This window comes from Gopherus flavomarginatus, chromosome 17 (assembly GCF_025201925.1).
Source record: "Gopherus flavomarginatus isolate rGopFla2 chromosome 17, rGopFla2.mat.asm, whole genome shotgun sequence".
NCBI classification, from domain to species: Eukaryota; Metazoa; Chordata; order Testudines; family Testudinidae; genus Gopherus; species Gopherus flavomarginatus.
The window spans coordinates 20,282,506-20,308,402 of record NC_066633.1 but is presented as its reverse complement, the minus strand read 5'-3'; the positions used below and the strand labels follow the sequence as shown (position 1 = coordinate 20,308,402).

At 52.9% G+C, this 25,897-nt stretch overlaps 1 protein-coding gene across 3 annotated transcripts in view; it reads right to left on the bottom strand.

Moving 5' to 3' along the window:
• Positions 1–739: 739 nt before the first annotated feature.
• Positions 740–25,897, bottom strand: part of ENTPD2 (ectonucleoside triphosphate diphosphohydrolase 2) — a 45,051-nt gene continuing 19,893 nt past the window's right edge. Inside the window, exons 2-10 of one of the 3 annotated variants that reach the window (XM_050926363.1) lie at positions 23,536–23,705; positions 18,096–18,213; positions 12,053–12,203; positions 10,444–10,603; positions 8,319–8,546; positions 7,092–7,361; positions 6,597–6,716; positions 4,460–4,594; positions 740–2,406 (exon numbers count right to left, since the gene is read on the bottom strand). In XM_050926363.1, coding sequence (XP_050782320.1) covers positions 2,203–2,406; positions 4,460–4,594; positions 6,597–6,716; positions 7,092–7,361; positions 8,319–8,546; positions 10,444–10,603; positions 12,053–12,203; positions 18,096–18,213; positions 23,536–23,705 — 1,556 coding nt within the window. In that variant the 3' untranslated portion in view covers positions 740–2,202. The remainder of the gene's footprint in view (positions 2,407–4,459; positions 4,595–6,596; positions 6,717–7,091; positions 7,362–8,318; positions 8,547–10,443; positions 10,604–12,052; positions 12,204–18,095; positions 18,214–23,535; positions 23,706–25,897) is intronic. The other 2 variants (XM_050926365.1, XM_050926366.1) reach the window with 2 other exon arrangements.

Genomic DNA, 25,897 nt, shown 5'->3' with positions numbered 1-25,897 from the left:
GTAGCTGGGAAGGCCATTTTGATTTAAATTGATTTTTTGTAACTAAGTGTCTAAGCTTCCAAACAGTAATCATAGAATTATTGCTGGGTGTACTCAGTTTTGATTGGAATATATCTTTCATTGTTGCTTAAGTGACTGGCATGTAACTAGACTAGCAAACTATAGCATCCCTAGCATCTTAGTACTGAAATCACTGCTTAGTGAACAGACTGAGGATAGACATTTATTAGTGGGATTACAGTTTGTGATAAATTCACCACTGTGTGATTATATTTAGTATAAGCTCTTACTCTGCAGTGAGCTGATCTTTCCACCCCGATAAATTTCAAGACTGTGTGACATTTTCTTCAAATTTTCAAATATTGACCTGGATTTTATCAGCAGCAATTTCCTATTTTCTCTTCCAATTCTATTTTTGATTGATAAAATATATACATTTCCAAAGACGACCCAGCTCTGTGCTTGGCTGAGCCGCACAATATCCTGAGAACCCCTGACAGAAGTGACACTGTCAGCTCAGCTCCCCAAAGGCATAAATATCGCCTAGGGTGCCTGTTGTCCTTACAAGGAGTGCAGTCACAGCAGCGCTGCTCAGGACCGGCGCTAGGGGTTTTCGCGCCCTAGGCGCACGGCAATTTCACCGCCCCGCGCACTGGTCCTGCGGCTCCGGTGGAGCTGCCGCAGTCGTGGCTGCGGATGGTCGGCTGGTCCTGCGGCTCCGGTGGAGCTATCGCAGCCGTGCCTGCGGGAGGTCCACCGGAGCCGCGCGAGCACCCGACCGTCCGCAGCCACGACTGCGGCAGCTCCACTGGAGCCGCCTGCCGCCCCCTCCGGCAAAACGCCACCCACCAATAATCCCGGTGCCCTAGGTGATTGCCTAGGTCGCCTAAATGGAAGCGCCGGCCCTGGCGCTGCTGCAAGCTCGGAGCTTTGCCTCAGGAACGTTTGGAAGAGCTCAGTGTTATCCAGTCTCCACCACCCTACAGGTGGCTCAGGGTAGCTGCCCTTTAACAAAGGTTATTTGCCTTTTCATCTAAAATCCTCCCCTGGGTTTACATTGTTACATTGTTTTGTGAGCATTAAAACACACAAATCCCTATTTGATCTTATCTGGAATTAAAGACAGACCCTCCCTGTCCCCAGGCTGATTAGGCTGGGGGTGGAAGGTTTGGGTCTCACCATGCCTTGGCCCGGTGTGTCTTAGCTGGCAGCTCAAAGAAGGTCTCAGGTCTCAGTGCTGTGCGAGGGAGCCCTGAGCATTTTCTCCATCATGCCAGAGGGCTGGTTTATGATGCTCTCTAAGATACTCAGGGCACCCCCTGTTGAATTACACACCTACTCAGATTCCACTCCCACCCTTAGTCTTAAAACTTCCCTATGGGCAGGAAGGATTGGCTAGGAGCAGCGCCAATTGTAAACAAACAAAAGAGTCAAGGCAGAGTTGTGGTGCTAAGAGTGGAAGCCACCCGGATTGTCAGAGCCTGTCGTGGGCAGCACTGCTCCACAGAGATGGAGGGGCTTCCCGGGCCCTGGGAGAGAGCCAAATACCACTGAGATCAATGGCCAAACTCCCAGAGACTTCCTGGGGGCTGTGATTTGGCCCTTGCTCAGGGAAGATAGTGCAGGTCCCTGGATAATACCCAGGACTCCAAGTCACAAAATCCCTGGAAGGGACAGGACAGGGCTCCGGGTACAGGGGCTAAAGGGAAAAGCCTTCCACAGACGCTTAGGTAAGTAACCCTCTCTACCCCGAACCCCACCCCCTTGGATGTGAGTATAAAACCTCCCTTCCTTTGCACAGAGCCAGTCGCCTGCTGGCTGCTGCTGTCCGTTTACTGTGTGTCTGGTCTCCCTCTGGCAGCAGGCAAAGGAGAACACCCTAGATCTGGCTGTCCAGGCTCTGATGCTGCTCCAGGATGCACCAAAGGGGATGCACTAGGAAACCATTTACATTTGCTCCTCATGCAGCTCCCTGGGTGTCAGTTCTCCTCTTCTGTCCACTTCTCCGGCTTCCAATCAGGGAGAAAAGAAAGGCAACAGGACAAGCTTCCCTCAGGGCTACAAACAGCTGCAGGGAGGGACAGGGGGCCTCCAGGAAACGCTCACATCTGAAGTATGTAGGATGCTGGGCCACCTGCCAGGATCAGTGGAGCTCAGGTCAGCTCCAGGGAGCCATGTCTCTTGGCCTCTCCCGCCCCCGTCCTACATGGTGCGGTGCTGCTTGCCGGACCGGAGCAGGCAGAACGCTGTCCCCAGTGCCATCAGGATTACAGCCACAAAGAGAAGGATGAGGACGACCCAGGAGCTGTAGTTTGCGCCCTTTCGAAAGCCCGCTTCGTCAGCCGGGATCATGTTGGTGAGGTTCAGCATGTAGCCCAGGGCCCAGCCGATGGAAGTGTCCCCAGCCTGTGAAAACAGTAAGACAAAGCAGCTCAGAGCCTTGCTAGTAACGATGCCTCATGAGGGTACGTCTATACTGCAGTCAGACACCGGCGGTGGGCCCCTGCCAGCTGACTTGGGCTAAGGGGTTTCATTGCAGTGCAGACGTTCCGGCCTGAGCTCTGAGACTTTTCCACCTCGCTCCAGCCTGACCCAAACATCTACATTGCAGTTAGCTTCTTAGCCAGGGACCTATGAGCCAGCTGACACAGGCCAGCCGCGGGTGTCTAACTACAATGTGGACATATCCTCAGAGGCTAGGAGTAGTAACTGCAGCAGCAAAGGGAATCACCTATTACCCTGCCTGTTTCCCCTGCTGCTACTGTGACCCTCTCTTGGTCTCTCTCATTATCATCAATTCTTAGCCTTGCTCATCCTGAGATCTCGAAAGGCTTCACAACGGTGGGCAAAGACGAGCTGTGTTGTCAAGGTGGGGCAACAGAAGGCCCAGAGGAGCTGTGACTCTTAGCAAGCCAGTGAGGTGAATAGAACTCAGGCGCCCCCACCCTTTGCTCCGTTCCCAGGACCCTGCTATCTTTAGACAACAGAACTAAGCAGTTCTGGAGACCAGTGCACAGACCTGGCTCGGCTACTGCCCTTCTGGCAATGCCTGAGGAGTAATGGGCATGCATGGAACAGAGCTGCTGGTGCTGCTCCTGGACGGAGCTCCTGCTTGTGCCCTGGTCCCCACGCAGTGCTGCCAGTTTTCTTTGCCCCTGCATTCTGTTTACAGAGGAACTGGGCTCAGTGGGCCAGATCCTGATCTTTTTTACACCAGCATAAATCCAGTATAACTCCATTGATCTCAGTAGAGCCACTCCTGATTTACACCAGAGTAACTGAGATCAGAATCTGGGCTGAGTTCACATCCTCCATAGTCAGCAGTTATTTTCTCCCTAGGAAAAGGCTGCGTAAAGTTCAGCACGACGTGGCCTGTTCCCCCCAAGGCTAAGGAGGTGTTTAAGAACGTACGAACGGCCATACTGGGTCACACCATGGTCCATCTAGCCCAGGTCCTGTCTCCAACAGTGGCCAGTCACCAAGCTTCAGGAGGAGTGTACAGACAGAGCAATTCTGGAGAGATCCACCCCTGTCACCTAGCCTTAGCTTTTAGTAGTCAGAGGTTAAGGTCACCCTAAGCATGGGGCTAGATCCCTGACCATCTTGGCTAACAGCTATTGATAGACCTATCCTCCATGAACTTATCTAGTTCTTTTAGGAACCCAGTTATAATTTTGGCCGTCACAACATCCCCTGGCAGTGAGTTCCACAGGTTAACTGTGTGTCGTGCGATAAAGTCCTTCTTCCTGTTTGTATTAAACCTGCTGCCTATTAATTTCATCAGGTTTTGTATTGTGGGGAAAAGGTACATAACACTTCTCTATTCATTTTCTCCTCATCATTCGCGATTTTAAAGACCTCTATCATATCCCACCTTACTCATCTCTTTTCCAAAATGAACAGCCCTAATTCTTTTAATCTCTCCTCAGACAGAAGCTGTTCCATACCCCTGATTATCTTTGTTGCCCTTCTCTGAACCTTTTCCAATTCCACAATGTCCTTTTTGAGATGGGGCGACCAGAGCTGCACACAGTATTCAAGATGTGGGTGTACCATGGATTCATAAGGTGGCATTGTGATATTTACTGTCTTATTTTCTATCACTTTCCTAACAATCCTGAAATTCCATCAGCCTTTCTGCTGCCGCGCACTGAACAGAAGTTTTCCGAGAACCATTCACAACGTCCCATTGGCCATTTCTCCTCCTCTGAGGCATCTTCTCCAGCTCACAGAAGTAACACCCATTTCAACCAAAAGCAACTGTCAACCTGGGCACCCGTCAAGATCCCTGTCCCTGCAGAAAGCCTTTACTCGAGCTCATTTCCTGCAGGGATCCTGGCAAAACCCATTAGACTAGGGCTTCCCCATGTCCTATGTTGGCAAACAATGAGAGACATGGACAGATGCTGCATGGCAGAGCCTGGCCAATGGCAGGACCCCATCTGGGCCGAATACCAACCTTTTTCTGGAAGGCGATGTTGGGGAAAGAGCTCTCATCGAAGTGATAGCCCTTGCTGATCACCAAATAAACAAAGTTGGCAACCGCACAGTAATCCTGCAACCACTTCTTCTGGTCTGGAGCTTGTAGCAGCAGCTGGGCACCATGGGCAGGAAAGAAAGGGGGCACAGAAAGAAAAGAGATGAGTCCTCCATGCTCTGGCCTATCAGAATCCGGTTCTAGACCCTTCGCAGGGAGGCGAATCTGCGATGGGGAGGCTCAGGGAAGCTGCAGTTACACCCTTCTCCCACCAGGGGCTTCTGTGGCATAAAGGGCAGCGAGCTCACAGGCAGGAGCAGCCAGCTGCGGAGAGGGAGGGGGCAGAGGCTGCTCTCCTCATTGCACCCTGCCCACGGGGCCAGATGAGGAGGCACAGGATATGGGGGCTGGGGGGCATGGACAAAGCAGGGCACTCGGGGGTGCTGGGGGGTGTCACACAGATGGTTCAGAAGGGCTAGTCGGGGACAGACTGAGGCCAGGGCACAGGAGCTAGTGGGTGAAACACTGAGCTGGGGCTGAGTGGGAGTGAGGGTGCAGGGTCACATGGGGACCAGGGTTGCCAAGTGTCTAATCGCACAAACCCAAACACCATTGCATCTCCCTCTGCCCTGCTCCTTTACCACGGCCATGCCCCTGCCCTGCCCCTTCTCTGAGGCCCCAGCCCCCGCTCACTCCAGCCCCCATCCCTCCCTCCCTCTGTCACTCGCTGTACCCCACCCTCACTCACTTTCACTGGGGCTGGAGTGCGGGAGGGAGCGCAGGCTCTGGGTTTGAGGTGTGGGGCCGAGGGGTTCGGAGTGTGGGAGGGGGATCCGGGATGAGCCTGGGGGAAGGGGTTGGGGTGAAGGAGGGGGTGTGGGCTCTTGGAGAGATTTTGGCTGTGGAATACGGGCTCTGAGCTGGGGCAGGGCGTTGGGGTGTGCGAGGGGGTGTGCGCTCTGGGAGCAAGTTTGGGTGCAGGCTCTGGGCTGGGGCAAGGGGTTGTGGTGAGGGGGTTGGCACTTACCTTGGGCGGCTCCCGAAAGCGACTGGCACATCCCTCTAGCAGCAGCTACTAGGTGGCGGGGCAGGGGTCTTTGTGCACTGCCCCAGCCCACAGGCACTGCCCCTGCAGCTCTCATTGGGTACAGTTCCCTAGCCAATGGGAGCTGTGCAGTCAGCGCTCGAGGGAGCCTGCCATAACCCTGCTACACTGCCGGACTTTTAGCATCTAAAATCTCCCAGTTTGGCGTCAGTAGCCTCCGGGAGATAGGGCCTGATTCCAGGAGACTCCCGGCGAAACTGGGAGGGTTGGCAACCCTAGTGGGGACAGGCAGTAGTGGGGGTGCAGGGACACATGGGGATGGGAGGAATGGGAGTGGCTGCGTGTGGGTGCAGGGTCACATGGGGGACGTGGGGATGCATGGACACCTAGGGATGAGAGAAGTGGAGAGGTCTGAGTTGGGGTGAAAGGACACATGGGCTCCTCTCCCATCTGACCTTGGGCTGCCAGGTGAGGAGGAGGCACCGAGCCAGCCTGGCCACAGTGTGGCAGGGGGAGGAGGTGGATTAGCGCAATCTGGACCAGCTGCCTCTCTGCTCAGCCACCAGCCAGCTGCCCGCATCCACCCATGCCAGTGTGGTGCTGCTGCTGCTCCCTGGCCCGCCACTTCAGGTGAACCCCAACAGGCAGGGGATGGAGCTAGCCACTGGGGAGCCAGTCTGTGAGGCATGGTGGCTGCCTGCCCCTGTGAGGGAACTGCACATTGAGCTATGGTGCTGGCAGACAGAAAGGCCAGTGGGCATCGGGCTGGGAACAGGAGTGGGAGGGGGAAGGGGATGAAACAGACTTGCCCCCGGAGGTTCAAGTCGAGACTGGGGACGTCTGAGATCTGTCCTGTATTTTCGAAATACAATGTTGGCAGCCCTACTGCAATACCAAGGGATGAGAGACATCCCAGCCTGGTCCTGGCACCCTGAGTCTTGGAACTTGTGAGATCTAACAGGATCCACAGCCCATGCTATTTTGGCTGCAGGCTTACAGGGCATGGAAATCCAGGCTGGCCTCCTAGATCATCTGACATCCATTAGACTAGCCCTCTGCTGCCAGGGCACTCACCTCGGTCCAGCTGGCATTGCAGATGGCTTCGGCAGCAGTGTTAAGGTCATCTGGCGAGGCCACGCGTCTCTTCATCACTGTCTGGATAAAATCCACAGTGTAGAAAAAGGCAGAGAAGGCCTGATGACGGGGAGAGAGGAAGTGAGACAGCAGAAGCTCATAGCACAGCCCTCAATTTCCCTGCTAGGACACAAAGGCAGGGCTTGTTGATTCAGTGTGGGAGCAGAGTTTGGGGTATATTCATCTCCCCCCCAGGGGGCAGCACTCTTGCTGCTAACCATTGCTCTGAGCATACCAAGGCCCCATTCCCATTCTAGCAACCTCCTTGCATCTACAGCCTAATTGTGCAGCTGCAGGATAGAAGGGGCTCCCATAGAATTCACTAGGAGACTTGGGCTCCAGGGCTCTGGGCTGCCCATGCACAATCTCTGGAGCCGGCACTAGAAGTCAGAGGCTGCCGGCTGCTCATTAGACCTGGAACCTCAGGACACTTACAATGAAGTTTCCCGAAAGGCCGGGTTGGAAAACCCCATCAAAGGAGCAGCTGGTGAAGCTGCAGCTGGTGAAGCTGAAGAGACTGTCCACATGCAGGCGGCACTGGGCTGTATCCCCGGATCCGCTCATGTCGATGCTACGTTGAGGATCATAGCTGTCAGGCTTCTCAGCTGCCGTGCAGGGAGAGTCGTAGACATCTTGGAGTTTGAAGTTCCTTTGGTAGCCTTTGGGCCAGCAGGGGTTGGACACATTTGTTTTGTAGCCGTCAGCCTGTTGGGCGAGGAAAAGGCACCACACAAGCCTGTCTTTGTCTGCAGCTACCACAGCCATGAGATGGTCTAGAGCCAGGCAGTGCAGTGTAGCAGGTGGAGTGAAGGACTGGCATTCAGAAACACCGCCCTCCAACTCTGCCTCTGAACCACCGTGCATCACTGTGAGCCACTCATGCCCCTGCTGTGTGCCTCAGTTTCCCCATCTGCAAAACAGGGGGACTCCCCCTCACAGGGGCTGCCAGGTTTCAGCAGTGATGGTGCTCTGATAAGATAGTGTCCAAAGCTATGTGTCCACTGCTGTCTCTCCAGGGAGGGAGGTGGCAGCTCAACCCAGGAAGATGAGTAACTCCTAACTGGCACAGCCTGTGCTGGCAACAAAGAGCAGCGGGAAGGAGACCTGCCTTTTCTGAGGGGTCAGTTCAAAAGCACCAAAGGAGTTTAACTAACGTGTGTGATGTGAAATGTGTGCCTGCCTCTGCATCAGCACCAATCGCATGGAGAAGGCTGCAGAGCATGTTTGAAATTCCCAGACTTTTGAAGCCCCTAGGTTCAAACCCCGTGAAGGGAGCTCAGCCTCCATCCTCAGGAGGGTGAAAAACAGAGCCGTGGGCATCTCCTAGCACTCGGGGAGGTGGAACTCTACGGCGATAGGAAAAGCCCTTCTGGTCGCTATCATGTCTGTCTGCACTAGGGCGCCCGCGCTACACTGCTATAGTGCCCGTACGGTGTACCCAGCTGAGCCCTCCCTGCTCCGTTGGGAATTCTGGACCCCTTAGCATGGGTTGTAACAGGCTGGGCTCACACAGGTGCCCCTGGATCCCCGCTAACGAGCTGCCGTTCACTACAGCCGCTCCAGGTCGGGGGCATGTGGGGATCAGGAGGGTGGATGAATGCTGGGAGCTCGCCCTGCAGGCCATCGAGGAGAGCCTGCTGGGGCAGAGCCAGACCTCCGTACCTTCATGACCTTGGAGAGCATCCTCCTGAGGATCTGGTCCCTGCCGTAGCACAGGAAGCTGTGAGTGTACACTTTGTACGTCTGCCCATAGAGCCGCAGCGTCACCTCATTCCGGGGATCCTCAATCGGCTTCTGGGTTTCAAAGGTGATCTGGGTAGAGGCTCCACCCAAATCCATGGCCCCCAACGTGGGTTTCTTTGGCCGGAACCACTGCCCGATCCAGCCGTACTGTGAGGAGGGGAACAGAAGCAAAGTCACAGAGATAGTTAATTGCAAGACATCCCTCAGCCTTGGCTCAGAACATGCAGAATGCCTGTCTGCTCTTGGCTGCCTTCAGAACAACATGCCGGGGCTAGAGTAGCACAACGATCCACGCAGGGCCCGATCCTGCACCCGCTGGCAGCACTCCTGTCCGTGCTTCCAGCAGCAAACCAGCAGGGCACAGTCCAGTGAGGTGCGAGCACTGTCCACTCTCACTGACCTCTCTCGGGGGGAGGGGGCTCAGCACCCGGCTGCCATGGGCGCAATAGCTTGTGGAGGAGGGTCTCTGCTGGAGAAGGAAGAGTGGCTGGCCCATGGTCAGTAGCTTGCTTTGGACACAAGAACCCCAAGAGGTCATTCTGCCTAAGGCTGGGGTCAGGCAACAGGATTGGCAAGGCATTCTGCAAGTCCCATGTAGCTGCATATGTGTCACTCCAGGCCACTTAGTCGCGCACGTTCGGCTCCCATTGAAGGCAGCAGGAGCTGCATGCATGCAGCAGGGGGACGGTTTGATCCCAGCAGGTTCCTACCCTCTACCTACACTGCACCTCCATGGCTGAGCCGACTGCACATGCTGGGTACTCCCCCTGCTCCCTAATTGCAGCTCCAGAATGGACGGAGCAGTCTCCTGGCACGAAGCTGATCCCAGTTTTCCTTGCTGAACTGGCGAGGGAGCCCTCTGCATTTCTACCCAGTTCAAGACAGATGCTGCGCAAGCAGATCCACCAGGGGCTTTGTTAAAAGCAGCCTCCAGATTCCCTTGAGTGCTGGGGAGAATCAGTTGCTGCTGGGGACTGAATGAGACCAATGCCGGGAAGGTTGAAGGAAAATCCAGCTTTGCAAAAGGGCCTGTACCCTACTGAGATGAATGAGGCTCATCAGCAGGGAGTAACAGACATCTCCTCACATACACACCAGCCCTGTAAGAGCCATGTGCATGGCAGCTACTGCAAAGAACCCCTGCACCCCAGGGAACGGCTGAACTCCCAGCTGGCCTGCTATTAAACTAAGCACACGTGTGCGAAATGCACCGAAACACAACGCTTCCTCGCAGGTTTCAGATCTGCATGTGAATTCAAGAGACAAACCACCATGAAAGAGCAATAAAAACTCTCCGATTCCTTTCCCTGGTCTCCTGCCCTGACTGGCCGTCTCACTCGGCCTTGGTTTTCCCTTCCATGCAGCCCCCTTGTGTTCACTGCTAGGGTCGGGTTCCACTGTTCTCAAGGCTGGCTGGAGACCTGACCTCTTTGCTACTTCTAGACAGCAAACCCAGGCCATGCTCTACAGTGTCCCTAGCTAGGTTTTTAGACTGTTGCCCATCACCATGGTATCTGACCGATACGTAGAGCCATTCAGTTTGCTTGGGTGTCTGAACAACAGCTGCCGTTGGCCAGTAACATTAATAACACCTGGCACTGAGAGGCTTCTAACACGCAGCTCTCCTGATGCTCTACGGAGAAGGACCAGCATTAAAAAGGATCCAGACTGCGAGCATGTGCCAGACCCTCTGCTTAACAGCATTAGCCTTTGAGGTGGTCTCGACAGGGCTTTGGCATTCCCACCTCAGTGCAGTGAATGCGGGAGGAGGGAGTACGTTCATATCTCTGGCCCAGTGGTCTCCACAAAGCAGAAGTCTCTCGGCAGCACTCTGCCTATGCAAGGGACAAGGTAGTTGTTTTTAAAGAAGAAAACCTAGGTCTTAGGTAATGAAGCAGCCATGGAGAAATGGGCAATTTCTCTTCCCTGCTATGCCAGCTATCTGTGTTGGGTAGACAGGTTTGTAGGCGAATGATGGGGGGAGCCCATGTCTGGATGGGCACTGGAAGGGACCGTCCTAGGAAGCCAATCCTGCTGGACATACCTTGATGAAGTTCTCCAGGAGATAGTTAGCTGTGACCCAGCCAAACACCCCCTCGTCTCCACCCGACAGAATTTTTGCCCCCCGAAAGTCAAAGGGGTACGACTTCAGCGTTGAGGTCACTGCGCTGAGGACTCTGTCTGAAGCCTGGGGATCAGTGAGGCTACAGGAGACACAAAGCAATGCTTCAATGCAAGAGAAAAGAGACAAATGTCTGCACCCAGGGGATCAAACCGTGAGCCGCTCCCCAAAGCACCCAGCACAGCCAGGGCCGTGGAATGCAGGGCAAAGGGAGATAGCTCTGCCACCTCCCTCCCTCAGAGGGCAATGAAAAGCAATGGTTATTCTAACACCTGGCACAGCTATGGCATACGAGGGACCGAGTAGTGGTGCCACTAATGGCAATGTGTGTCAGATAGGAAGGGAATTAAGTAAGCATCCCTTCAGCAATCCAGGAGAAAGGCTGCCCGAGCCCCCTCCGACAGTGAAACTGGCCACTGCACAGGGCTTAGGTGGGACTTAAGTATCAGACCTGGAGCTAAGCACCCAGACCTGGAGCTGTCACTCTGCACAGGGCTGAACTAGTCACAGAATTGGAGGGTGCTACGTTTCTACACAGGACCCAAGCCACAAAATTTCAGTTCCGTTTCTTCTCCCCAGTCCAGCACAGAAGACTGAGTGAGCCCCTCAGACGGACTATTGCTTGCGTTGGTCGTCAGTAGCCAGCATTCCCTCCTGCCCATGTCACAGACAGGCTCTAGCCAGGGTCTTGCCATTGCTCATCTGGCAGGTGTTCTACACTTATCTGTGCTGTTGCTGTCTGGAGAAGGGTAGGGGGAAGCATTGACTCATAAGCCTGCATTGGCCAGAGAAGGTTCATTCCTTCCTTCCTGTGAGCCATGGTTAGATGGGCTTCTTGCTTGGGTGGGGACATGTGGTACCCCAATCAGTGCAGGTCTAATGCAGTATATTTATCCTGCATTGGACAAGGTGACCCAGGGGCCACGTAGGGCTGGGGGACTCATAGAGCACTTGCTACTCCACCCAGCTTCCCCTTACAGAAAAGGAGAGGTGGAGGACCCTGGGCTGGTCTAGCGTGTTCTCCACACCACCCTTCCCAGCCAATAGGGCAACAGATCTAACCCCTCCGGGCTTCCTGTGCAGTAACGTAGAATGTGCACTTTGCAGGATTTGAAAAAGGATCACACCTTTATGGAGGAGAAAACCCAGGGACATATTTGGATCAAAACATTTTTATATGGATGATAAACCCTCCTGCACCAGGGCAGGTACAACCTGCAACTTCCCAGGTCAGGAAGAAACTTCTCCTATGGGCCAGTTATTCCGTTAATGTCCACTGGGTGGCTCTCTGCATCTTCTCAGGAAGCTGACGGGCTTGGGCGGTTGGAGACAAGGCGCTGAGCCAGATGGACCCTGGGTGACAATTCACATGTTGCCGTGCTCAGCCGCGCCTCTGCAGGCAACAGGGCTGCACAGGCAGGTGGTGGAAGAGTTTAACCCAAGAACATCCCCTTTAAAGACCACAGCCCTGGCCTGTCTCTGGCCCTGGCAAGAGGGAGGGGGTTCGATAGCAGGCGACAGCAAAGCTCACTTCAGCAGCCTCATGCCAGCGGTGGCCCCCAGGTAGAGGGGGGTGAGTGGATGCCTTTCCTTGGGGACGTCGCTCACAGCCTGGTCGAGACACTGCTTGAGGCTCTTGCCGGCGGCCGGGGGGTTCTCTGCGTAGCTGGAGATCCCGCCACCTGTGGGCGAGGTGAAAATGAGCATCAGTCTCTGGCCACTTAGTCCAGTAGCGTGCTGAGCAACTGGGGAGCTGTGCTGAGCACCAGCAAATGCCTGGTGGGGAAGGGAGTGCGGGGATGGAGAGCGACTGTGGCTGTAACCAGCCAGCTGCCCCAGAGGCGCGTCCCACAAGGGACCCTCCACCCACACGACAGCTCTGACCCAAACCCTCATGCAGGCATGGTGTGAGGGAGCAAGGGGTGTCCCCCAAGGTGGGGAGCCCACCTTGGACCTTATGCAAACACAGCATGGGTGGTCTTGGCTTGTGTACTCCAGCCAATCCCATTTGTTCTGTGTTTCTTAAGCAGGGGCAGCCAGAGGGTGGGAGGGTTGTGCCCTCTTCCCAAGCCTGTGCCAGCTCCATTTAGGGAGGGGACCATGGGGCTTTCCTCACTGTAAGGCAGCTCCGTTCTCTCCACGCAGGCCAAAGGACTGGCGTGGTGGAGCCTTGGCTGGGTTTTTGCAGCTGTACACACACAGCTGAGAACGTGGGAAGGGAAAACACACCAGGCTTGTGGGTGACTTGGCACAATCCTCTACTTCAATCAGATTATGTTGTGCCCATCGTGTCATGCCCAGGCACACATAACAAGGGCTGAGATTAGCCATTCCAATATCCAAACAATATAGCTACATCCGCTCTCCACTCAACACAAATTCCCCCGCCAGCTGAAAGCCAGGCTGAACCAGTAGGTCTTCCGAAAGAGAGCCCCGACTTGGGCAGATGGCAAGAGGAGATGCCCTCCCTCTCATTCTCAGGAGTTCAACCCTACGCCAGGCAGCCAGAGCTCACTGGTTTGTCCCACGTGGCATGACAGGATTTAGCCCCATGCTAGCAATGACAATGCTTAAAGGTGGCCATCACCCCGAGGATTCTGGGAGAGGATCTCTGGCTGGCGTTAGCAGAGCCATAGGATAAAATGGATCATATACAGCAGCATCCCTCCTACAGCTCCACCTACATGGTAAGCAGAGAGGCAGCACTTGGAGCAATGCTCTCTGGGACATCCTACTGCACAGAGGGCTGGGAGAAAGAAGGCCCAGCTGACTGGGTAACACAGGCCTGGTTAGGAGGCCCAGCTACGCTGTACGGAAGCCATGGGTTGAATCGGGGACAGGACGGTAATGGTGCCAGCCTCCATCCTGGCAAGACCAAAGCTCCATCCAGCTGCTGGTATGGACCACATGGTCCATGCAGAGCACACAGTGACTACAGGCAGCTGCTTCACTGCGTGGTTACAGACTCACCGAGACAATCCAATGCAGACAGGACTCCAGGCCATTCTGGCACTGGGATTCCCAGATGTGCTGGACAAGAGGTGTCACATCTGCCTCCCCGCTCCGCAGACACACACGCTAGCCCCTCTCTCAGCCATGCTGAGCTCTGGGAACAGGCGGGAGGGGATGGGGTGGCCGAGTTCAATGCCTGGTTTAACAAATCATGGGAGACCCAGCCCCTGCCAGCAGCTCAATGCCAAGAGAAGGCGTACAGATGGGAGGGCATGATGGAGTTGTTTGCCATGTCCCAGGCCCATGTCCCAACGTTCACAAGAGGAGCTGATGGGAGGGATCCATCCTTTGCCAAACACAGCTGAAAAGCCTGAAGTAGATAGAGCTACAGCAGCATCTTTGTAATGATATGACCCTGGAGGGGTTGTTGACAGTGTGGGAAATTGAACCTGGGACCTCAGGATCTAAAACCATGGTCCTCTACTGCCAGAGCTAGGAGACCCAGCTCTGCAATCCACCCTGTAGCAGGCTTGTATGTGGTCCAGTCACCACTAGAGGGGACAGAGTGCCATGCAGAGATGGGGTGGGGGACATTTTCAACCTTACCCTGGGATGATGGTCGTGCAAAGATGCAGGCTGGATTTTGGCTGTGGTATGGGTGAGGCTCAGAGATGTTCGTTGCAGTTCTGAGGTCCACTCCTCTAATGTAGAGTGGGAGGAGAAAAGGTTTGAGGGGCCAAATGTCTGGCATAAGCATTAGCGTGCGATGGGGCGTGTACTCACATCTGGGAGTGCGACAAACACCCGAGGAGAGTGTTCTGTTTGACTAGGGCATACATGGCAGCATGGCATAAAGTCTTATATCAGATGAGTCCAGGATTGCTGTATGACTCACAAATGGCAGAGACTTGAGTAAATTATGTGGATCATCCCAAATGAGTGCTGGTGAAACCTGTATACCACACTCCTGTACACAGACCTGTGAGCAGGTTCCTTTATCATTCTGTTTTAAAACCAAGACCATCCATGATGTGTTCTAAAATCCCATTTTGGTTAATAAAAGCCAAACTGCAGGAAATTAACAATAACATAATGAAGTTCAGCTCAAACTTTCTTCCCAGGCTTTGGCAGTATCAAAGATTCCTCCATCAGGACTCCTCAGCCCACACCCTAGATCCTCACTCTCCAGAACGCCACTCTCACCCCACTTATGTCCAGGTGGGGTAACAAATCAATAGTTCCATAACAGCCTGTGTATCTAGTGCAATTCTGGGCCAATTCTCTCCTGCTTTGCGCCTTGTGTGGTCATTTGTGGCTGTCATTTTTTATCTGTTACCACTCTGCACTGCTATGAGCAACGGCACAAGGTAGTGGCCAAGTAAAGTGGTGTAGTCCCATTGAAATCAATGGAGCCCACATCTACTAAATCCAGAATTTGACCTTATATAGTTAGAGATGAAAACCCCAGCACGACACAGACACTTCAGTAAAACAGACGCAGTCCCACTCCCTGGGGGTGTTGTGTTATTCCATCAGCTCTAATTCTTCATCACAATATTTCTTTAGGGTTGCCAACTTTCTAACTGCAGAAAACTGAACACCCTTGTCCCACCACTGCCCCGAGTCCCCGCCCTCTGCTTACTCCATCTCCTCTCCCTCCATTACTCGCTCTCCTCTATCTGCTCAATTTCTCTGCAAGGCCCAAGCAGGCACCAGGAGAAGGCAGGAGCTGTTGCAGTTTGAATGTGGGAGAGGGAATGTGTGATTCAAATACCCTTCACCTCACCAGGGAGAGATTGTAAACACGACTGTAAAATGAACTGACCCCCAAAAGAGTCCCACTCACTCACAATGAGCAACACTAAAGAGTCTTGCAGGAGCTTCACCAGAATCCAGTAGTGCTGTAGCCACTGACTGACTCCTTCTCTACCTGACAATGAACTGTATAGCGAGGGGGAAGTTATGCTGTTCCATGTGTAATGATTAGTTACATTGTTTAAACGTATGCGTTAATAGACGATATACGCAATGTAGACAAATTAATGGTATGGGAGTCTTAATGTTAACACTTCCTGACACTTATGTTTCAATATAGAACCTTAATATTGCATTGATGTTATTTTATAAATTCATTATAGCTCTTTAATGTTAAGGTGAGGTTGCATAAAACGTAATTCACGCTGCAGGAAACTGACCCCTCCCTATTATACCATCCTGCTAACCAATAGATTTTCTAGTGATCTTCGTTTCAAGTTTTTTCCCCTGTCCTATGTCCCAGATTTGTCCCAGAGCAGGTTGAGAGGAAATATGTTAGAATGTCACACACAGCGTGATCACCTGTCCTTCGTTCAGTGCCCAATGCTCCACATTACACATCAAATCAATGACAATTGTCCTGTGTACACCACTAATCATGCAGAGGATTGTACACTGTAATACAAGGTGTTATTTGCATATGAGTGTGTGTCACAAATAAAACATTGGGGAGGTGCCCTTAAAATAACCTTTCTGCTATAATTTCCAAGTTGTCCTTTATTTAAAACATAAAGGGTCTGTACATGGGCGTGAGGGAGATTACCATAGCCAGGGTCTGAGCTCTTCTTTTTCCAGAACATCAATGCTAGTGAAGCTATGCATTCCCTGTGGCCAGGCTCCTATTGTGCTGCCTGTGGTGTTGGCCAGCAGACCATATGACCCACTGACTTTTTGTAGACTCCAGTGGGCACCCACCAGTGCGAAGTGCCAGGCTTTGCACACAGCGATGTCCAGCTGCTGGCATGGCTCCTGATGTGCCCCGCTGACTGGGTGGGTTGCAGTGGCTACCCCAGCGGCAGAGGCCGGAGCAGCCCCAGTGCACTGCCCCAGGGTGCACTGAGAGAGACACGCTCCAAACCACACAGACCAACATGCACCTGCAGGCAGGGACTGGTCTTCCCAGCCACCTAGGCTAGCAGCTGTAAGTGTCCCACTTGCTGGGAGGGGCTGCGGGTGGGTGTCAATTAAAGCTGGCTGCCCCATCTGCTGAGTGGGCTCACTGTGGGGCTGTGTCTGGGCTAGCTGAACCCCAAGCTCTGAGACCCCCGATGGAGGAAGGACTCAGAGAGCCCAAATGTCTACACAGCAATGTTACAGTCCCAGTCCACTGAGCCAGGCCAGCAGGGTGTTTAATTGCAGTGTAGACATACCCATAGACCTCAGGGGGGCTGACATGGAGGCTCCCAGGTAGGGACGAACAGGGAAGGGAGCTGCCAATTTGGAATATCTTCACCTGACCCCTCCTTCCCGAGCAGCCGCCAGCTGCTTGTGGGGAGCAGGACCACCTAGCTGGGATGGCTGCTAGGAAGAGCAGGAGGGTGTTTGGTGCTAGAGGTACGGGAGGGGGTTAGGGGTGCGGGAGCAGGGTGCAGGCTGGGCGACAGGGGGTTAGGGTGCAGGAGAGGGTAGGGGCTCTGGGATGGGGGTGCGGGCTCCAGGTGGGGCTGAGGGTGAAGGGTTTGGGGTACAGGAGGGGGCTCTGGGCTGAGGTCAAGGGGTTCAGAGTATGGGAGGGGGCTCCAGGCTGGAGCAGGGGGGTGGGCTGCGAGAGGGAGGGAGGGAGGACTCCAGTTCGGGGGTGTGGGCTCTAGGGTGGGGCCAGGAAGGAGGGGTACAGGGTACAGGAGGGGGCTCAAGGGTGTGGGTGGGGCACGGGATGGGGATTGTTCTTCTGGAGGGAGTTTGGGTGCGACAGTGGGTTCTAAGCTGGTGCAGGGAGGTGGGGTGTAGGTGGGAGTTTGAGGTGCAGGCTCCGGGCAGCTCTGGCTGCTTTGGTTTGCAGGGGCTCCAGGAGGTGCTGACCTCAGGTGGCCCCTTAAATAGCAGCCACACCAGCGCTACCCCCACATTTCCTGGGGACAGAGGAAGTCTGCACGGCTCCTGAAAAGCGGCGGCATGTCCCGCTCCTAGGTGGAGGAGCATCCAGGGGGGCTGTGTGCGCTGTCCCCGCTCACAGGTGCAGCCCCAATCACTGGCTCTCCAGCTCCCATTGGCCACGGCATTCCTGGTCAATGGGCGCTCCAGAGCCGGCGCTCGGGGCGGCACCTGTGGGTGGAGGTAGAGCATGGAGCCCTCCTGGCCACCCCTCCACCTAGGAGCCGGACATGCCAGCCGCTTCCCGGAAGCCACATGGATCTGGGTATGGAGCCTGCCTTAACTCCGCTGGGGCCAACAGGACTTTTAGTGGCCTGGTCAGGTGTGCTAAGAGCTGCTAGGGTCTCTTTTCAACCAGAAGCAGACACCTGGCAACCCTAATAACCCTGTGGTTTGGCAGGGAAGGCGTAACTGTTTGTTACAAGGCTTGTAAAAGTCACTGCCTGATTCTTCTCTTACAATGGGGTAAAATTAGGAGCAACTGCACTGAAGTCAATGGAGTTACACTGATATAAGCCAGACAAGAAGCAGGCCCAGCCCGGGCCCATCTGGATACAGACACATTTCTGTAGTTAGTGAATCATCATGTGAATTAATCTTGATGCCAAAATATCCCTGCTCTGACTTACTGCTTCTCTGAAGTCGACAACAGTACCCAGACAGCGCCACTATAGAGCCAGGGGACGGAGCACAAGCAATGAATTCACTCCTACCTTCCACGTCGCACATGCTGTGCTGGCTGACAATCCCAGTGTCATTCTCTTTGTCCGCAGGCCACTTGTAGATGAACATGGCAGTGTGGGAGGAGCCGGCGTCCAGAACGATTCCATACTGCGGCACAGGGCGAGAGAGGGAAAGGCTCAGGCTGGCACAGAGACCGGCGCGCAGCAGCAGCAAGTGAATTCTGCTACCGCCAAGTCCAACAAGATGCTCCCAATGGGCCTGATGTGCAGCCATTTAGGGAGAAATTTGGAAGACTGGAAGCCCTGCTTTGTGTTTCCTATGGGCCAGAGATTGCAAGGCCGTTTCCCTTCCAAGAATCAGCCTGGGTATGAAACGCAAAGAGCATCTTCCGGCAGAAAGACAAGCTGAGCACAGTGGGGCCAGAGGCAGAAGAGGTCTGCACCCACCGTGCGCTGACATGGGCTCTTCTGACAGCCTGGACGAGGGACACTGCACATTGCCTAACCACAGCCGATTGGCTGGACACTCGGCTTTAGCAGCATGGTCCAAATGGAGAGTATGGGCCTGGAGTTCTGGACTCTGCCACTGACCGACCTGGGGGGAGGGGGGGACATAGAGCCAGCCAGTGCTTTGACTGGGCAGGTTCATTGACAGAGTGATAATGACACAGAAAGCTGCTAGAGCCTTGCCTACATTAGGGCTCCCAGTGGTGCTAACCACGGTGCATTGGAAGTACAGGGAGCACGGATGGGAAGTTCAGCTCCCTAGAATGAAGTCCCGGTGAGATCCCAGGCTAAGGGCACAGGCAAGTATCTGGATTTTGATCACTGGTTTGGCCCCTTCTAGTCCCAGCTGGACAGTAGCCCCATCCTTCCCTAACTCCTGTATAGTTCTCAGCATTCACCTTCTTTTTGAGCTCTTTCCCTTTACTTTTCTCTCCCTACCACTGAGACAGACACACCCTGTTTGAGTCCTTCCTAGCAGAGAATTACGGGGAAGTGGAACTCTGCCTGGTTAATCCCCTTGGTTCTGCCATTCATGACTTATTACAAAGGGCTCCCTCCCTCCTCTAGGCCAGGCGAGCTGCTTGCTGCCCATCTGCAGGGATCAAGAGACACTTGGGGGTAGGACTGCAGCTCTGGCTCCAAAGAAGGGCAGAGAGTTCACTAATTAATTCTTTGCCCATGAATGGATTTGCCATTCTTCTTCTATAAATAGATCCACCTCTCTCCTCTCAGACAAGATTTCCACAGCACCCAAGAAAGAAACAAGAGCAGATTCAGCTTTCTATTGTTCCAGGGTAACCCCAGTGCACTGCTCTGCTCACCCATCTCCACAGAACGAAGCCAAATTTCATCTCTGTCAAATTTATGCTTTGGGCTTTTCTTCCAGTTCGAAAATCCTGCCACCAAACCACCAGACCCTGTGCAAAACCAAACTGCTTTGGGCTTGCCTACACCGGAAAGTTGCATTAATTGAATTGTGATTTTTAATGACTGCAGAAGGCTGTGTGGACACCCCAATTTTTGTTTAAACCAGACCTACTGTGGTTTAGGCTCAGTCGATTAGGAATTAGCTTTCGAGAAGTGAACCGTGTTTAATTTTCCGACCCTGATCAACCAAGTGTCTTTATTCTGAGAATATTTACTGTTAAAACGCCAGGGGTGGAATTTACCCCATGCATCAGGCCAATAAGAGGCCTAAGCATTATTTTAGGCCATTGGTTTAAACATGGGTTTATCTACATGGGGACACCCAGAAAAATTAATCCAAATTAACTAAAATGTGAATTTAAAGTGGATCGGTTAAACTGCATCAAGCCCCCATGGATGCTCTGATTCAGAATTTAAGTTGACTTAATTCAGTTTATCTTAATTCACTTCCAAAGTGAATTAAACTAAGCTGAATTAAGGCCACTTTAATTCTGAATCAGAGTGTCCACACAGGCACTTAATGCAGTTTAACCAATCCATTTTAAATTCACACCTTTAGTGAAGTTGGATTAATTTTTCTGAGTTCCCCATGAAGACAAGCCCTAAATTGGGTATTTGCCATCCTTTCTAGCAGGTAATTAAAGGCTTTAATGTAGGGAAGTGGCCTCAGGCTAGCCCTCTTTCAGGGGTAAATTTCACCCTGTCGCCTATTTCCTCCTCTAGGTGGTGCTGAGCAGCAGAGAGGGGGTCCTGGGCTGAGGAGGGGAATTTGCACTGGGAGGGTGTTTGTCAGGGGAAAGGCGGGCCTCACTTAGGTCTCTATGGGAGATGAGAGTCTTTGCTCTGTTTGTCCTTTGATGTGTGCTCTCTGGAGCAGGCACAGGCCCCTGCACTGAGCACCCAGGCTCCAGCTATAGTTAGTTTCTCCAGTTTTATTTTCTCCCCTCATTCCCTGGCTGATTCTTCCCACCTCCCCCTCCTTCTGCTGCAGTCTGAGGGCACTGCCCACCTATTACATCCATCACCAGGGCGTCTAGGCACCAAGACACATGCGAAGCCTTAGCTGCTCTTCTGTCACTGTGGTCACCCCAGCTCTGCCTGATACACATGGACAAAGCAAGTGACACAGCCCTGTCTGTTCCTCTCCCTCTGGCCAGGGCAGGAGGGATTAAAGACCAGTGGGGCAGCACTGAAGGGTCTGGGCCCACGGAGCTGGGATTGCTTCTCTAGCTCAGATGCTAACAGCCTCCCCTATGCTGAGTTTGTGGCAGGCTTCAATGTGCTTTCCTGGATAAGCCCGAGCTTGGGTTTTGGAAACAGCCGCGGTGCTGGGCCTTGTCTGTGCGGGTGGGGCCGGGAGAGACCCCCGTCCTGGAGGAGACAGACACGGTGAATGACAGCAGGGAGAACTGAGCTGCAGGGACTTTTGGAGGAGAGGGGAGATGGGGAAGCACCTTAGTGGCCTTTACATCCACCACTATCCTTGGGGGCAGGGGACATGATCCTGATCCCCACCTCTATACCATAGGGAAGCCCCACACCCACACCTGGGAACCCTCATTTGCTCCACCACCTACCCACGGGTCCTCGCACAGGCTCTGCCAAGAGCATGCTTGCCTTCCCCACCCCCAAGAGGCACGTGTCCCCACAGGTCAGAAGGAACCCCGCTCCTAGGTAAGGCCCTGGACTAGAAAACACTGGATAAGACAGAGAGAGGTGGCTGGGCTGGGCTGGGCTGGAAGCTAGGAGAAACCATGGCCGAGCAACCTTCTGGCTAACGCAGCGTCCCCTATGCCAGGATGGGGCCCGAACTTATGCTAACACTCCTCCTTCCCCCATTCTCCTATGGGAATGGCCCCCCTCTAGTTCTCAGCTGTTCAACAGCGTTTTTCACCAGTAGATCTCAAAGCTCCTATACACAGGAAGGCAGTGTCATTATTCCCATTGTACAGAGGAGAAACTGAGGCACGGCATAGGTGACATTGGCCAATGTCATCCCACTGGCCAATGACAGAGCCAGGAACAGAACCCATGTCTGAAGTCCCAGGCTGGTGCTGCAACCATGAGGTAACACTAGCTCCCAGCTCTTTCCTAACCTCCCCTGTATAACACACCCTTTGCCAGAGCATGTCATCCCAGAGTTGATGGCTAGACATGAAGATGGCCTAACCCTCAGCCAGTGCAGGCTTGTTCCCTGGAGCGTATCGCAGTGCTGGGCTCTGTAAAACATGCTATGGGGCTGCCATTACTTCCCCATCCACCCCTGCTGATGGGAAAGGCTAGAGGTCTCCGCCTTGTGTGGATCATGCTAACTGAGTGGCCAGGGTTGGGGTTACCCAAGAAGCTATTGTGCCAGATGACAAAATATAAGGAGCCTCAAATCTGTTTCTCTCTGTCATGGACTCCTGGGTTCTATTCCCGGCACTGCCAGCCACTCGCTTTGGCTTGGCCCTGAGCCACCCTGTGCCCCAGCTGCCCTGTCGGCACAATGCCAATGACTCTCCTGAACTCCTTCCCAGGGGCTGTTTGCAAAGTGCCATGAGATCACCAGATGGAAGGCTTAAGGGGACGCTCTGAATTATTATGGCAACACCATCCCCTAGCCTTTCAGAGCCCGAATTTACTCCGGGTTCCAGCTTCATTTGCTCGCATTGATTCCAGATCAAGTCGGATCAGTTTATAAATTGTAAGATGCATTTTTTCTATCTGCCTGCCCTGCAAACTGCCCCAGCCCTGGAGACTCGGGCTGGGTTCATTCAGGCTTATGCACTAGCAACGATAAAGATCCGCATCCAGAGCCTGATTCTCTACAGCAAAAATGCTATCGCTCGGCCCCATCAGGCACTGGAGCCAATGCCGGCACAAGGCAGAGGGCAATGCAGAACCCAGGCCTCAGAATGGAGAGAAATTCTGCTGATGATGCACAAGCCAGGACAGCCTCCAGCTCATGCTCGCCTCGTCGTGTTGGCTCTGCAGGCTGACAGAAGTAAACAATAATCAGAGCTTGGTTCAGTCAGTAAAATCACCAGACAGGACATCAGTTTTGTTGCCCTTTTCTGTGCCGTTTCCAATTCCAATATATCTTTTTTGAGATGGGGAGATCACATCTGGTACGCCCACATCATGAATCTTGCGTGCAGATTTGGCCATCCTGCCTCAAAAAAGCTACATTGGAATTGGAAAAGGTTCAGAAAAAGGCAACAAAAATGATCAGGAGTATGAAACAGCTTCCACATGAGGAGAGATTAATAAGACTGGGACTTCCCAGCTTGGAAAAGACACAACTAAGGGAGGATTTGATAGAAGTCTATAAAGTCACGACTGATGTGGAGAAAGTAAATAAGGGAGTGTTATTTGCTCCTCAGAACATACGAACTAGTGGTCACCAAATGAAATGAATAGACAGCAGGTTTAAAACAAACAAAAGGAAGTATTTCTTCACACAGCGCACAGTCAACCTGTGGAACTCATTGCCAGAGGATGTTGTAAAGGCCAAGACTATAACAGGGTTCAAAAAAGAACTAGATAAGTTCATGGCGGATAGGTCCATCGATGGCTATTAGCCAGGATGGGTAGGGAAGGTGTCCCTAGCCTCTGTTTGCCAGAAGCTGGCAAAGGACAATAGGGGATGGATCATTTGAAGATTCCCAGTTCTGTTCATTCCCTCTGGGGCACCTAGCACTGGCCACTGTCAGAAGACAGGGCACTGAGCTAGATGGACGCTTGGCCTGACCCAGTCTGGCCTTTTTTATGTTCATCAAATATGCCCAGGGACCCAGTCTGTTGCATGCTGGGGAAAAGGGCATTGTTATTCAGAGATGAACTACACTGGAACATAACAAATGCCGGAGAAATTCAGAGTGAATTGGGCACTCGTAGTCTAAGATACAGTATTAGATGGTTTCATCACAGTGCTGCTACTTTGTAATATTTTTCTTGAGTTAACATGTTCTAAATATGCTGTAATATGTTATGATGCAAAGAAGGAACTGCCCCCAGCTGTGCAAGAGGGAATGTTTATAGCCCATCGTCCTACCCGTATTGTCTCATTATTTCTTTGTACTTCCCCTTCTGTCTGTATCCATCCATTGTCTCTTATCTTATACTTAGATTGTAAGCTCCTTGGGACTGGGACTGTCTTTAGGTTCTGTCTGTACAGTGCCCGGCACAATGGGGTCCTGCTCCATGGCTGGGGCTGATAGGTCACTACAGTAATACAAAGAACAAACACCTGGGGACAGCAACCCACAAGCACAAACCTGTCAGCAGAACCTCCCCACTCCCGGAGATAAACAGCCTGAATATGTTACATAGAAAACACACATGCTAGACCAGCGGCTCTCAACCTTGCCAGACTGTTGTACCCCTTTCAGAAGTCTGATTTGGCTTGCGGACCCCCAAGTTTCACCTCACTTCAAAACTCCTTGTTTACAAACTCAGACATAAAACTACAAAAGTATCACAGCCACACTAGTACTGACAAACTGCTCACATTTACCATATAATTATAAAATAAATCAACTGGAATATAAATATTGTACTTACCTTTCCGTGTATAGTCTACAGCACAATATAAACAAGTCAGCATCTGTATGATATTTTAGTTTGTACTGACTTTGCTAGGGTATTTTCTGTAGCCTGTTGTAAAACTAGGCAAATCTCTAGAGGAGTTGATGTACCCCCTGGAAGGCCTCTGCGTACCCCCAGGGGTACACGTACCCTGGTTGAAAACCACTGTGCTAGACTATCTTGAATGAAGCTCTCTCGTATTCCAAAGCAAACTACCCTGAATCGGTTTGCTTCCCTGCACAGTAACTGGAAAGGAAGCTGGGCTCCAGCTGTGACATGTTATCCCAGGCCCCTGTGCTGCACTGCAAGGATTTCCCCCAATCTGCAGTTAGCCAGACTTTGGCCGGTTTTGAAGCACTGTTACTGCCCATTTTATGAAGCAGACACTCACATCCCAAGAAAAATACTCAGCTGCTGTCTTTCCTAGATCCCTTGCAATGGGACCAGGGCAGGGAATTCTGCACTCTTGCCAAATTAGAGAGCAGGGTTACCTCAGCCCACCCAGCCTGTGCTGTTCCTGGGCATCACCACTGCGAGATACAAGGCTATGAACTCCTGTCATGGAGGGGGCTGTGTAGGCTGCCAAGCTACAGTTGTTTCCATGCAAGTTACTGCCAAATCTGACCAGTGGGTCCTGCCGTGGAAAATCCTCTGCCTGGTAGGTGCATGCTAGATATGTAATTAACAGGCGATAAACCCGGCTGCCAAAGTCCTTTGCAATCAGCAGCAGCCGCCCTTCTCCCCTACCTGCCATCTAAGCTCCAACCCCCTTACAAACATTCACTGTATTTCCCAGCTCCCCGGTGAGGGAGGTAAGTGACACTACCCTCATTTTACAGATGGGGAAACTGAAACACAATGATGCAATGACTTCCCCATGATCACAGGGTAACTCAGCATCAGAGCCAGGAATAGCTCTCAAGTCTCCCCAAACCCAGGCCCATTGCTTCACCATGAGGCCGTTCTTACCTCCACTGACACAGGAAACTGAGCAGGAAGTCTCCCCCTTATCACATCAACTTGCACAGCTAACGGTTCATTTAACTAGGAGCTAGGCTGGGTGGTGGATGGGAGAGCATGGCAGGTCTGTGCTCCATGCGGAGTATGGGGCATGCCCTGTCTTGGATCAACCCCACCAGCCCTGCTCCCTTGGAACTATGGGAACCCTGCGTTACAAGTGCTGGGAACTTGGACTCTGAGGTTGCTGAATGACTGGAGTGAGCCATCTGCGACCATTTGATGGGCACTCTCTGTGTTTACATCTGGGCCACTCCAGGCAATGAGGCAGCGTTCTGCATTGCCAAAATTACTCTCAGTTGAGAAACTGATTTCAAAATATATATGTCAAAATCATCTGGTTCCTCCCACCCCCACAGGCCATTGGCTTCACAGGAGACTAGTTATGAGTCTGTGATGCGTGAGGCCCACATCCCCAGCAATGCCCTGGGACAGGACTTTTTCATGTAAGGAGCAGGGCTGGCGAGGTCAGGGTCGTCAGGTTTTTTTCCCATGTCTCCTATTCGTGTGGCCACAAAGTGCCACCAGGTCACGGCACGGCATTGGCCCGTTGCTGTGCAACACCACAACTGCACATAGGGAAGTTCTGTGCTCTTATCCCACCCTGAGAACCCAAAGCGATTGTGGGCCTTGGACCTGCAAGCATCTCGTAAGCACTAGGAGGTGCCACTTGGAACAATCCAGGTGGACTCATGAAGAGTGTTAACCCCGCCTGCGACTCAAATCATTTAAAACAAGGAATGCACAGCCACTGGAGCAGCTTGGATCTGGGCTCACTACGAACGCTTCCCTGGGAGCAGCCGCTCAGCTGC